General features: G+C 44.1%; 1 protein-coding gene across 2 annotated transcripts in view; it reads left to right on the plus strand.

Annotated features, from left to right (window-relative positions):
• EHD3 (EH domain containing 3) overlaps window positions 1–13,065 on the plus strand; it is a 187,148-nt gene that overhangs the window by 41,053 nt on the left and 133,030 nt on the right. The window contains exon 1 of one of the 2 annotated variants that reach the window (XM_029593026.1): window positions 3,743–4,691. The exons of the other annotated variant lie outside the window; for it this stretch is intronic. Within the exon in view, the coding sequence (XP_029448886.1) occupies window positions 4,465–4,691 (227 nt within the window). The 5' untranslated portion in view covers window positions 3,743–4,464. Of the gene's footprint in view, window positions 1–3,742; window positions 4,692–13,065 lie in introns of those variants that run through there. 2 annotated transcript variants of the gene reach the window in all.

The following is a 13,065-nucleotide window of genomic DNA, read 5'->3' on the forward strand; positions in this document are numbered from 1 at the left end:
CAAGGGGATTAGGTGCCCTAGGCACCTTCTGCCTTGTGCTACCCCTACCCCCCTGTCACGCTGACACCCCCTGATTGCAGTTCAGACTCCTGCCTCTCACGAGCGGTGGCAAAGAGGAGTCCCCACTCCTCTTTGCCGCCACTGCTCACACCCCCTAATGGTCGGCAGCCCAGGCCTAGCTTGCCTAATGCTTCCGTCGGCCCTGGTTGCCAATGTAATGCCAATTTTTAAAAAGGGATCAAGGGGTGATCCAGAAAATTACAAACCAGTGAGTCTGATGCCTGTGTCAGGCAAAATGGTGAAACTATCATAAAGAACAAAATTGCTGAACATGCATAGTTTAATGGCACAGAGCCAGTATGGATTTAGCCAAGAGAAGTCTTCCTCACAAATTGCTACATTTTTTTGAGGGCGTAAATAAACCCAAATTATAACTACAAAATGCAAGGTTCCATATTAGGAATCACCACTCAGAAAAGGATCTAGGTGTTCTTGTTGAAAATACATTGAAATTTTCTGCTCAATGTGCAGCAGCAGCCAAGAAAGCAAATAGAATGCTAGGGATTATTAGGAAAGGGATGGAGAATAAAACAGAGAATATCAGAATGCCTCTGTATTGCTCTATGATGCAACCTCATCTTGAGTATTGTGCTCAGTTCTGGTCACCACATCTCAAGAAAGATATAGCAGAATTAGGGGCGAATTGCAGGAAAATATCAACCCAGAGGATATTTTTCAAAATAGCCCACAGGCTATCCGTGACTCACTCATGTGCAGCACATATTTCAACAGCTCCAAAAAACACACCATCAATCCTTGAAAGGTACATCATGTGACCTGGAGCATGGCAGAATTGAGACAAAAAATCCCCCTGCCATCCATTTAATCTGTTGGGCCTCTCACAAGAATGGTTACATCTCTCATATATATCCTAGTCTGGAGTTAAAACTGCTTGCCAACCAATCAAATGTTGAACCAGTTGCCAATTAATGAGACAACCACTAACAAAATATCTCACCTCAGTCACACAGGCAGACCCTCATCAAATGCAGAATAAAAAGACCATAAAGAATAAAAAGAAATGTGCAGACAAAAACTAAACTGGAAAATGCAACATGCCGGTCTCTGTAGTACAACAGAAAAATAAACATTATTATTGCTCATAAAACATTGAACAAAAAAAATTAAGAAATAGAAAACATAATAGAAAACCAAATCAATAAATATAGTAAATGCTAATAAAAAGAACAAAAAATACCAATAAAATATTGAAAAAAAAATGTAGATACAGCAAATAACACCAATAATTAAAACTAATAAGGATTTTAAAAAATACCCTGCTTTCCATACCTGGGAACTTTTGATTTCCAGTCATCATGAGATTGTCATGGATTAAACAAGGTGCAAAAACACATACACAAGCTGCCTCTCACACACACTCACATACGCAAACTGTCACTTACATAAGCAAGCTCCCTCTATCTCATATAGGGCCTCTTCTTATTCTTCAGCACAGTAGCAGGCCTGGGTTCCTGCAGCGGCCTCCAGTCTCACTCCAGTTTTCAGCAGCTGCTGTCCTGGTTCTAGTGGCGGCCTCCAGCCTCTCTCCAGTCTTCAACCACCGCCGGCCTGGGCTCCAGCGACAGCCTTGAGCATCTCTCCCCTCTTCAGCTGCCACCAGTCTGGGCTCCGGCAGTGGCCACCAGCCACTCTCTTCTCTTCAGCCACTGCTGGGCTGGGCTCTGCACACTAGAGCGCAGGAACATAGCACAGCAGAGGAAATGCTGATGCCAAATATCATGTGACGAGCTTCATTGGGATGTCCAATCCCCCGATAGGCCAATCTGCCCGAGTAGAATTAGAAAAGGTACAGAGAAGGGTGACCAAGATGATAAAGAGGATGGAACAATTCCCCTATGAAGAAAGGCTAAAGAGGTTAGGACTCTTCAGCTTGGAGAAGAGACTGCTGAGGTGAGATATGATAGAGGTCTATAAAATAATGAGTGGAATGGCATGAGTAAATGTTAACCAGTTGTTTACTCTTTTAAAAGACCATGGGACATACAATGAAGTTACTGGGTAATACATTTACAACTAATTAGTAAAAAATATTTGCACTTAACACATAATTAAGCTCTGGAATTCATTGCCAGAGTCTGTGGTGAATGCTATTAGTATAGCTGCATTTAAAAAAAGTTTGGACAAGCTCCAGGAGGAAAAGACCATTAACAATTATTCAGGCAGAGTTGCAGAAATCCACTGCTTATTCTTGTGATAAGCAGCTTGAAATCTATCTACCTCTTGGGATCCTGCCAGGTACTTGTGACCTGGCTTTGCAACTGCTGGAAACAGGATACTGGGCTTGATGGACCCTTGGTCAGACCTTTATGTTCTTATGCCAGCTGCTGGAGAAGGGATGGTGGGGTGGGTGCTCACATAGAGATGTGGTAGTCCTGTCCTGTATCTAGTGCTTGCATTCTGGCACAAGGTGGTGAGAAGAATAAATGCCTTTCTTAGCACCAAACATGCTCCCTTGGCAAATAATTCAAGTTACCCAATCAGCTGATTCAAACCATTAGGCACACATATAATTGCATGTGCTTGGAAATTGGAGCCACAAGTCAATCAATGAAGATGCCAACAAAGAAAGAGCAGTGTTAAGAGGGCTTAGTATAAGTGAAAAATATAAACAGATTTAGGATTCTTGTATCAGACTAATCTATCACTTGTTTCTATGTTCATGCAATACTCTGTCGATACTTTTTTATTTGATGGCGGCTGTTTCCTACCTCATGCTTCTGTTTGTCAGTTCACTATACTGTTCTTAACATTCCTTAAATATTTATCTCTCTATATAGATATATACTATAAGGCTGTTTCAAAGAATATACGATTTGTCATACTGGGTCAGATCCAAGGTTCATTAAGCCCAGTATTCTATTTCCAACAGTGGCCAATCCAGGTAATGAGTACTTGGCAGGATCCCACTGCTTGCATGTGAGAACACAAGTGAGCTACCTATGATTATATATAAGGCTGAATGCAATGAAATGTATTTTATTATACTATAAGCAGAATAAGTCTAGTATGGTGGTCACAATAAAGCATTAGAAAAAAATTTGAGACAACTGTGAAAGACATTTTAAATCAACATTACTCATGTATAGTTGTGGACTTTTCTTTTTTGGTAGGTTAGGTTCTTATAGACGGGGAGAGAAAGAGGCTAGAGAGTGAGAAAAAAAATAAAAAGTTTAAGATAGTACAAAAGCAGATGAAAAAAATTACAAACAGAAAAGGTTGGAAAACCTTGTCTTCGATTTAGAAAGAGAATCTGTATCACAAGCGAATATCAGATATGTGGTGAGCCTGAACTATAAACCGCGTACACATTATTTTCAGGAGGAAGAAAAACGCAGAATATTAGGTGAATTCTGAGATACGGAGTAGGAATTTTCCTGGAGGGTCTCTATAAGAGTCTGTTTGTCATATTAATTCCTAAGCATAAAGAGATATGGCAAAGAGAGTCAGAGTAGAAAAGCAGGCGATGTTTAATCGCCCCTGCAAATAAAAATATTGCATTGCAATAAAAAAAAAATCGAGATTGGGATAAGCGACACCAGCTTCCAGCTGGACTAGGTGCAAACAACGTTCAATTGCGTTTCTTCCTGCCGACCATTAGATGGCGCAGAGGCCCAAACAGCCACTGACGCAAGGCAGAGCCCATCTCCCCGTCCGCTCCTCGCTCTGGCAGCCGCAAGCCGAGTCCGGGAGAGCTCCGCTGCCACCGCCCCCCCCCCCCCCCGGGGAAACGTGGCCACGCCCAGTCCGGCTTCGAGCCCTGGGAAAGCGCGCGGGCTGCCTGCCCACAGCCGGGCGGTTTCCGTTTCCTGACAGGTTGGCATTTAAATCCCACTGCAAAGGGCTGCAGGGGCTGCTCGGCTGCCGGGGAGTCGCCTCTCGTGCGAGCAGAAAGGGCGAAACCCACCCGATCCGCAGTCCTCCTGAGCCGTAAGGGAAGGCAGGCGGTCGCTGGAGATTTTTCAGAGCTGCTTGGACTTTTCTTTTTTCTTCTTCTTTCCAACGAGACCTTCCGCAGCACCTGAAGAAAAGACAATTTGGACCAAGGAAGAAATAATGGTTCTCTGACCTTGCATTGGAATCTGTAATGATTTATAGGGGGTGGGTTTTTTTTTTGCCACCAGTAGGGATTTCTTTAAAGTTGCCTTTTGTCCGTGCAAGCTTCGTCTCTTCTCTCATTGCTGACCTACCGGTTTTTTTTTTTCCCTCCCTTAAACCCTGTAGGGTGAAACAAGAGGTTCATTGTCTGCAAATAACTGTGCCGCGCGGTAGTTGGCTTGCAACAATTCCAGCAAGCTAGCCCGGCAGGCGGGGGGGGGAGAGAGAGAGAGAGGGCGAGCGAGCGAGCGAAACGCCGTCGCACGGAGGGGCAGCCGGCAGCGCGCGATGTTCAGCTGGCTGGGCACGGACGACCGGCGCCGGAAGGAGCCGGAGGTCTTCCAGACGGTCAGCGACGGCCTGCGGAAGCTGTACAAGAGCAAGCTGCTGCCCTTGGAGGAGCACTACCGCTTCCACGAGTTCCACTCGCCGGCCCTGGAGGACGCCGACTTCGACAACAAGCCCATGGTGCTGCTGGTGGGCCAGTACTCCACGGGCAAGACCACCTTCATCAGGTAAGGGGCGTGCGTGCGCGCGCGCGCCCCCCGGCCCCGCCTTTTTAAACGGGGAGGCGGGCGCGAGCCGTTAGCGCGGGGGGGGGGGGGGGGACCTGCCAGGCCGCCGGACGGAGCTGGGTCTCTCTCTCTTGCGGGGGAGAGTCGCTCGTTGCCCGCCTCTTGCATGCACAGCGGAGACATTGGGCCATGTGGGTTTGAGAAGGGTCTTCGTTTTATCGGGAAAGCTACCCCCGCCCCCCCCCCCCCCCGGGATTTTATTTTATATTTTTTATAACTGACGTTCACAAATGCCTAGGCGAGCGCTTTCTTATTTAAACACTTTTTGAGGAGTCATCATGTATGTGGACCTTCCACCCATGCACCAGGTGGCTGGGCTTGGGGGGTTATAGCAGAACATTTTTTTTTTATACTGTTGGAGGATACTTATGCCTTAGGTCTGGAGGAGCGAACCTGTAAAGGAAGGTATAGGCAGAAGTTACTATCTTCCCCCTTTTTTTTTTTTTTTTTTTGTGCTATTCCCACGCTGCCCGTATCCCCGTCTGGGTCTTCACAGCACCGATTCCAAAATCCTTTAACTTCTGGCACCACTGCATCTTCTTGCCCTGATTCTCTTCCTCTCCCTCTGTAGTTAAGAGCAGATAGGTAAATAGGCTTTTGGCCAGGCATTCCTGAACTTCTAAAGTGCTGAGAGGAGGGGGGGGGGGGATTTTTCCTTGGTTCCCCTCTTTAAAGGCACAGGGGATCATGGACCAGCAGTGATTCCAGTCCCTCTAACAGCTGCACCTTCATTGGCTGACTTGGATGTGACATGAGCCTGCTGCTAAGGAGAGGGAGTATGAGACGTATAAGACAAGACCCTCACTATTTCCCAAAATCTGACTGAGAAACCTTGAGACTATCTGTATGCAGTGGGTGTGTGATCTTGGACACATGCCCACGCTGTAGTCATCTGTGCCTCAATCATTCCATCTTTCATTTCCAGATGGACGATAAGTAACATAGGAGGCTTTTAATTTTGTTTCATGTGGGTAGAAGGGTGAGGTGATGGAACAGAGGCTTGCTGCATTTTCATTGCATACTGTGCATATACAATTTTCTGCATGTTCTGTTTTTGTTCATACTAGTGGAGAATGGGTCAATATTACGCACTTATTGAGGGGGTGAGGGGCATATGCTAAATCATGATTTGTAGACTTCAGTGCTTTAGTCTCTGAAATATCTAGTCACCCTACCACTGTCTGTACCGGAAAAGGGTTGGGGGTGGGGGGGGGGGGGGGGGGAAGCAGGGAGAGAGGATGAGCCACTTCTGGAACTTACCTGTGGGCACCAACTGCATATGTCACTCCAGTAAGGTCGCCAGCTAGTTCCAGACTTTTCAGGACAGGCCTGGTTTTGCCCCACTACTTATAATCTCACTTTCTTAAAGAAATCACTATGGACACCAGGCAGTAAGGTAAAATCAGGATTGGATCAGCCTGTCAAAAAAACCAAAACAAAGCCAGTTGGCAACCTTGCACAAGAATTGTTCCAAAGAAAGAAACTTTGCTGAGAATAAACTTTTTTTTTTTTTCTAGGGTGATGGCCTTATACACAGAACATTGAGCAGATGAGTCATGCATTCCATTCCTAAGCTTAAAACTTCTAACACAGCTCAAACTTTACTTCTCCAAGGAATCCTGATAAGATTTGACTCTCCTTATAATGCCTTCTCTGGCTCTTTAGGCTACTTCCAATTGGACTGGGGATACTGATACAACTCCTTGGCTCTGGCCATACCCTACAATATTTAAACCTGGATAACATTTTTGGCATGGCAATTTTTTACATGTTGCCAAAGCAATATATTAAGGGATTAGATTTTTTTAAAACTCCGTGCAGGTATCCATGTGTGCGCGGTTCCCAACTCACATGGACATGCTGATTTTTGTGTGTGGGCAGATTCATGCTTGTGCATGCAACGGGGGAGGGGTTTGTAAAGAAACCCCTGGCAACTCAATAGGGTCTCCCCCCCCTGTTCCCTATCTATTAGACTTTTTTTATTTTATGTTTATGCCAGTTTACAATAATTACAAGAACAATTCTTGATAGGAAAAACATATTACATTCATTCAATATCATAATACAATTTTATAATTCAACATATACAAGAAAATATAAGAATTACAGTATCTTTGTATTTTAAAGTCCTCGATTAGGAGGGTGGATCCTTCCAAACCTTGAGGAAAAATTACATATAACTTAAGGAAATATACTGGATATAACAGCGACTCATTTTTTTTATGAGGGACTGGGAGCATCCAAACAGGGTGCTTCTGTAGTTATGGGAGCTTTCCCCACTAAGAATTGAGTTAACTGGGGTGGATCAAAAAACACGTAAGTATTCTGTAAATATTTAACCACGCACTTGCATGGAAATTTTAAGAAAATATCTCGCCCCAATTAACAAGACCTGTGGTCTCAGCAGGCGGAAAGCTTTTCTCCTTCTCGGAGTCTCTCGAGAGACATCGGGGAAGGCTCTTACTAAACTTCCCATAAATCTTTCATTTCTATGCCTTATACTTAATTTCAACAGCCATTCCCTGCCAGTCTCTAACGCTAAGGTCGCAATCAATGTTGCAGGAATTGCTAATTCCGTATCTGATGTTTCCAAAATAGTTATGTTGAGAGACTGATCTCTTGCTGGTCTCAAAAATTTCTAATTCACCATCTTGATTGATGGCCTCTCTGCTGGACTTTGATATATAAAATATCTTTGTAATTGATGGAATTATTTCCTCTGAAAATTTTAAGTATATCAATCAGTTTTTAAAGACCTCTCTCGGAGATCTCAAAGGCAACTGAGGAAAATTTATAAATCTTAAATTCCGACTTCTTGCGCCCGATATTCTCAAGGTTTTCTATTTTTTGATCAGTATTGTTCTTATCTTTCATCAACATTACTTGCGTTTGAAGTATTTTTAGCTGTCCTTGTAGATGCCGCCTGTTCCGTTTCTAAGCTCATATTTGCAAAAACTTCCATTTTTTTTAATGCTGTTTTACTTGTTCCACTACTAGAATTAATTGCTGCAATATCGACAAGTCTCATCTCGTTTATAGCTTCCCACAGCGTTTCAAAGGAGAAAACATGCGGTCTTACCATTGATGGTATTTCTGTCACGGGGAGTCCCCCCCCCCACAGCTCCCAAAGCTTCTCCTCTTAACGCTTCAATTTCACCACCGCTTTGCCCCAAAGTTGCCGTTAGTGCTGCTCTGGACCCCGCTAGGTTGAAGTCCTTCACTTTGGTCTCTGATTTCTTCCCCTGGAGTAATCGCTGTTCTACCGGCAGCCGGATTTAGCGGTGGGGTCCTCTCAGCGGGACTCAACAGTGAAATTGAGCCAGGTAGAGAGGGGAGTCTCCCGCTCCTCTGTCGCTGCGCGTGACATGGGCGTCCATCGGACCGGTCGGAGTGCTTGCCAGAGTTGCAGCAGGGTAGGGGGTCCTCGGCTTGCGCTTCCTCCCCGTCATAAAAGGTAAGTTTTCCTCTAGAATTCAGCACTTGAAAATCAATCCGGAATGCTCAGATCACACCAAGACATCCAGTGGCCATCTTGGATCCTCCTATTAGACTTTTTATTCTTTACCTTACTGCTCCTTTGGAGCAGAAGTAGACTCAACGTGCTGGCCAGCCACTGGTGTGCACCTCCCAGGACAGTGTCTAATGGCGCTGTCCCAGCCCGCCCCTTTCTTTAGGCTTGGTATTTCTGTGCTTATCGTGGGTTATGTACGTGGCCGGACCTTTGGAAAATGTGCACAGAGCATGCAGGGCCCGGCCATATGTGTAACCCCTGAAATTTACACACTCAGGGCTTTTAAAATCTGGGTTTACATGCCTTAACTGCTTCATCTTGTCACTTATTTCTATCAGACCCCAATATCTGGCGATCCTTGTTCTAGTATGAGTCTTGTACTGCTAGCTGCAGATGAGATTCCTTTCTGTGTATACTGGGCATGATGCAATAAGGAAAGACTTTACTCCCAATGCAGCAAGGAATTTTGTGCATGAAAGTGCCAGAACTGTGCACTGCTTGGCACCTTCGTGTAGAAATCCCATGGAAATAGCTAAAAGCATTAGCTATTTACCCCTCTGTGGCTTAACTTACTTTTTTTCTGTGCAGAAAACCCTATTTTAGTGCAGATTAAACATGTTTTCTGCACACACTTTAGACTTAGCACTTTTTTAAACTCTGGATGCATTAGCATGCCATTAGCTTACGGCATAGGGAGTTAACTCAATTTTTACCCTGTGAGCTCACATTTTATTACATCAAGCCCCAAGAGAAAAAAATACTCATTTCAATGGAGAAACAGTATGACACTCCCTGTCCATCACAGCATTTCCAGAAGCTTTCTAGAGTCACAGGTGGATGCCCAGTGTATGGGGAAATATGATTAGGCTGCATCAGCTCATTTTTCTTAATTCCTGGTTCAGTAAGCTAGTGGTATGCTAATACAGTGGGAGCTGCAAAATGCACACAAACCAGTAAATGTGCAAGGAAAAAACACAGAAAACATGGCTTATGAAAACCATTTTCTGTGCATAAAACTAAGGCAGTGATGGATTTAGGAATTTTTGCTGCCCTTAGGTGTCTCCCCATCCCTCCCAGAGAAGGGATAACAGAGCATAAGGTCTAAGGTTCAGCCTTCTCTACGTTGCTCTACCTGCTCCATGCTCACCTCCTCCCCTCATGTGTAAATGACAAGGAGGGAGGGGCTGGATTAAGCAGCAAAGAGGCTTTTCTTTACTCCCTGGATTGGGGGTGCAGGATCACAGGAAAGTTTAGACTGGGATAAGGCAGAGTAATTCTCTTGCTCTGTCCCTTCCAGCCTCACCCCTATTCCCTGCTGAGTGAGATTCAGCACAGCTGGGAGGCAGCAAATATTCAACTGGTCCACTGTCCCCTAGATTCTCTGCACATAACATGCATTATACCCCTATGCGTTAAGTGCAGAAAACTTGATGGGTGTTCTCCTTCCAGTGATTATCTCAAATATGACTGTATTATGGGTTGCTATTACAAACTGGATTCCTCAACATTATGGGGAAACCACTTGGTAATATGAACTAGAATAGTTACTATTAGCAGACACCTGATGAAATTTCATTGGGGTGTTTGGTATGTATGAACAGAAATATAGCTGGGTCAGTAGAAGAATGAAAAGGAATATGGAGAGGCCTATGTTTGTGACAGTATGTGGATAGTGGGGTGCAGGTTAATTATAGAGAGGTATATAGATGATGTAGGATATGTTGGGTTACCTAGTGTAAAAGGCTAGGTAAGATTGTGTAGTGAAACGTAAACTAAGATTTTACTCATGTTAACATGTTTATGGAAGTATCATTTCTGAATTTGCACATGGTGTGTGTGGGTCAGGGTTTTCTTGCTAGGAGTTGTATGGCTGGCAGGCTCATTGGGTATGACAGCCATGGTGTATGAGTGTAGGGTTATGGAAGGCCTCTGTATGAGTGGCCAGAGACTGGGTCAGTGCAGGGGTTTGTTCAGTAGTACACTAACCAGGTTGTCTGTCTTTGTGGAAATGGTGTGTGTGTGTGTGCACAGAGCCATGGAGGGGGTATGGAGAATGTTGGGGTAGGGGAGGCAGGTGTGTGTGTGTGACTTGCTGTGTGGCGAGGAGGGGGGAGTGGAATCACTGGTCCATGATCCCCTGTGCCTTTAAGTATGGGAAGGAGAGGTGGGTTTGGATGGCTGAGGTGGGAGGTGGGGGGGGGGGGGGGGGTGGTGGAAAGGACCAGAGTGTTTCAGTATAGGATATTGCTGGATCCTGCTCCATGAATTAATAGTTGTGGCACAGAGGTATACTGGGAGCTGACAGTTCAGGTGCTCAGCTGCACAATATTGTGCACAGCATGACATAGGAGTCTGCACCTATTGCATGTATTTGGTTGGCTGTTAGGACTTGCAAACATGGCAAGGCATGTACATGCACATTAGTTGTCTGGTGTCTGCAAGCCTCCTAGGAAATAGTGGAATGAGTATGTGTGCTGGCATGCACATGCTGTAATTTTTCTCCTGAGCTTGATCTGCAGCTGGCTCTGTTGTGGATCATATGTGCCACAAGCCAGTTTTCTTCTCTTAGCAAAGACTTTGCTCCATAGCTGGGAGTGGATGGATGCACATGGGTGTCCCTCCATCCTAGGTAAGTCAACATTCTGGTGAAGGCAAGGAATATATAGAACTAGATTGCCAAGCTTGGGAGAGGAGAGATTGTAGGGCAAATTGGTTTTGTTGCCCTTTTAAAACAAAACGAAGTCGTTTTTGGTTTTTTTTTTGTTTTCCCCCTCACCCTGAGTATATTCTGATTTATAGACTGTCCTTTTAATTGGGCAGAGGGAAACTTTCACTGTAAGTCAATTGGAGGTCTAAATAAAAACAAGGTAGCAACTCCTTTTTATCAACAGATTAACTGTGTTCTGCTTGTTAGTGATTGATAATTACATAATATAAACTAAAATTTTAAGGGACTTTAGATTAAGCAGCCATACAGAAGCGAGATGGGGTTATCCAGTGTTTTGCACAGAATACCACATTTTTTTATCTGAAAGGTTGCATGTGTGCACAGCTCCTGGCTCTCAGAATGGTTTTGATTTCTGTAGGCTAGGATGACAGACTGGAGATTAGGTATACAGAGGAGACCATCAGGTATGTAGAAGAACCATCCCACTTCTAGTCTGGTAGCCTCTGCACTGCCTTGGAGGATTGTTATCTGGAAGGAGACAATCATTCTGGCATGATAGGAAATGATTGTGTAGCTAGGACCTGAACTCCTAGCTCACAGGTGATATGTGCCCAGGAGGGAAAGGTTAGGATGGCCATTGTAGCTGGGTGACGGGGCTTGAGGGTCACTTGGTAACTAGTTTGCATGGGGTGAAGGTGGTAGACCTCGCGTGTTACCTAGGTAAGATTTTACAGTGCTGGGGAGGAGCCCCTGTTGTAGTACATGTGGGCACCCATGATATAGGAAGATATAGGAGCAGGTTTGAGAGCCAGGATAGCATTCTTAGAAATGGGTGGAACTCTGCTGCTGATGTCTACGTTTTAAAAAGTAGAGAACAGTTTTTAAACTAAATCATTGGGGTGGTGGAGGTAATGCACTCAGGAGTGCATTGTCTGAACTGTCTTCAAGAGATACTGGTGTAATGGAAGTATCCTGATAGGTTATAGTATAGGTGCTTTTAAATAAAGAGCAGCTTGAGAAGTGATGCCAAACTATCCATTTTAACTGTGAGGCAGATTATGTATACAATTACACATACTTTGACTTATTTGTATGAGAATGCTAAAGTCTTTGAATATATGGGACTGAACAGATGTAGACATAATAGGCATATCGGAGAGCCGATGGAAGGAGAATAATCAATGAGCCACTAATACCAGGGTACAAATTACATCAGAATAAGCCAGGTCCGATTTACGGAACTGTGTATTAAGGATGGCATAGTCAAATGGGAGAAACTGCAATGCAAATTCTCTAGGGATAGAAATCCCATATGATGCGGAAAAGTATAGTAGTAGGAGTATAGAACAATCTGGCGTGGATGTAGACACAGTGAAAAGCTAACAATAATAGGAGACTTCTATTGCCCCAAGGTTGACTTGGTAAATGCATCACTGGGATATGCTAGAGAGATGAGGGTTTTTAGATACCATAAATAGCTGATTCATGGACTGGCTGGTCCTTGAACCAATGACGTGGGTGGGTGGACTATTCTAGGTCTAATCTTCACTGCAGTGCAGGATCTGGTAAGTGTTAAGTTGTAGGGCTGCTTGGCCAGTTGTTAAATTTGATTGTTATCACGATCATTGAAGGGAAGACATTAAGTAAAATACCTTACTGTAGTAGCATTTAACTTTAAAAAGGGAGACTTTAAAATTTAAAAAAGCTAAAAAGTGGTTGCAAAGGTTTAATGTTTACATATAGCATTGATGCAAGCTTAGACTAAATGTATTCTGTGCATTAAATGTAGTAAGAGAGGCCATTAAAACCAAAAAGACTAACTTCAAATACTGGAAAGAGGATCCAAATGCAGAAAACTAGAAGAGAGCATAAGCACTGGCAAGTTAGATGTAAAGAATTAATAAAACAAGCCAAAAGAACTTGAAGAGAAGCTGGTTAGAGGCAAACACTCAAACTTGCAAGTATATTTGAAGCAGGAAGCCTGTTAGACCACTAGATCAGTGGTTCCCAAACCTGGCCTGGAGGATCCCCAAGCCAGTCAGGTTTTCAGGATATGCATGAGAATTTGCATTTTATGGAGGCAGTGCATGTCAATTTTCTTTCATGCATATTCATGTGGATATCCTGGAAACCTG

This window comes from Rhinatrema bivittatum, chromosome 3 (assembly GCF_901001135.1).
Source record: "Rhinatrema bivittatum chromosome 3, aRhiBiv1.1, whole genome shotgun sequence".
NCBI classification, from domain to species: Eukaryota; Metazoa; Chordata; class Amphibia; order Gymnophiona; family Rhinatrematidae; genus Rhinatrema; species Rhinatrema bivittatum.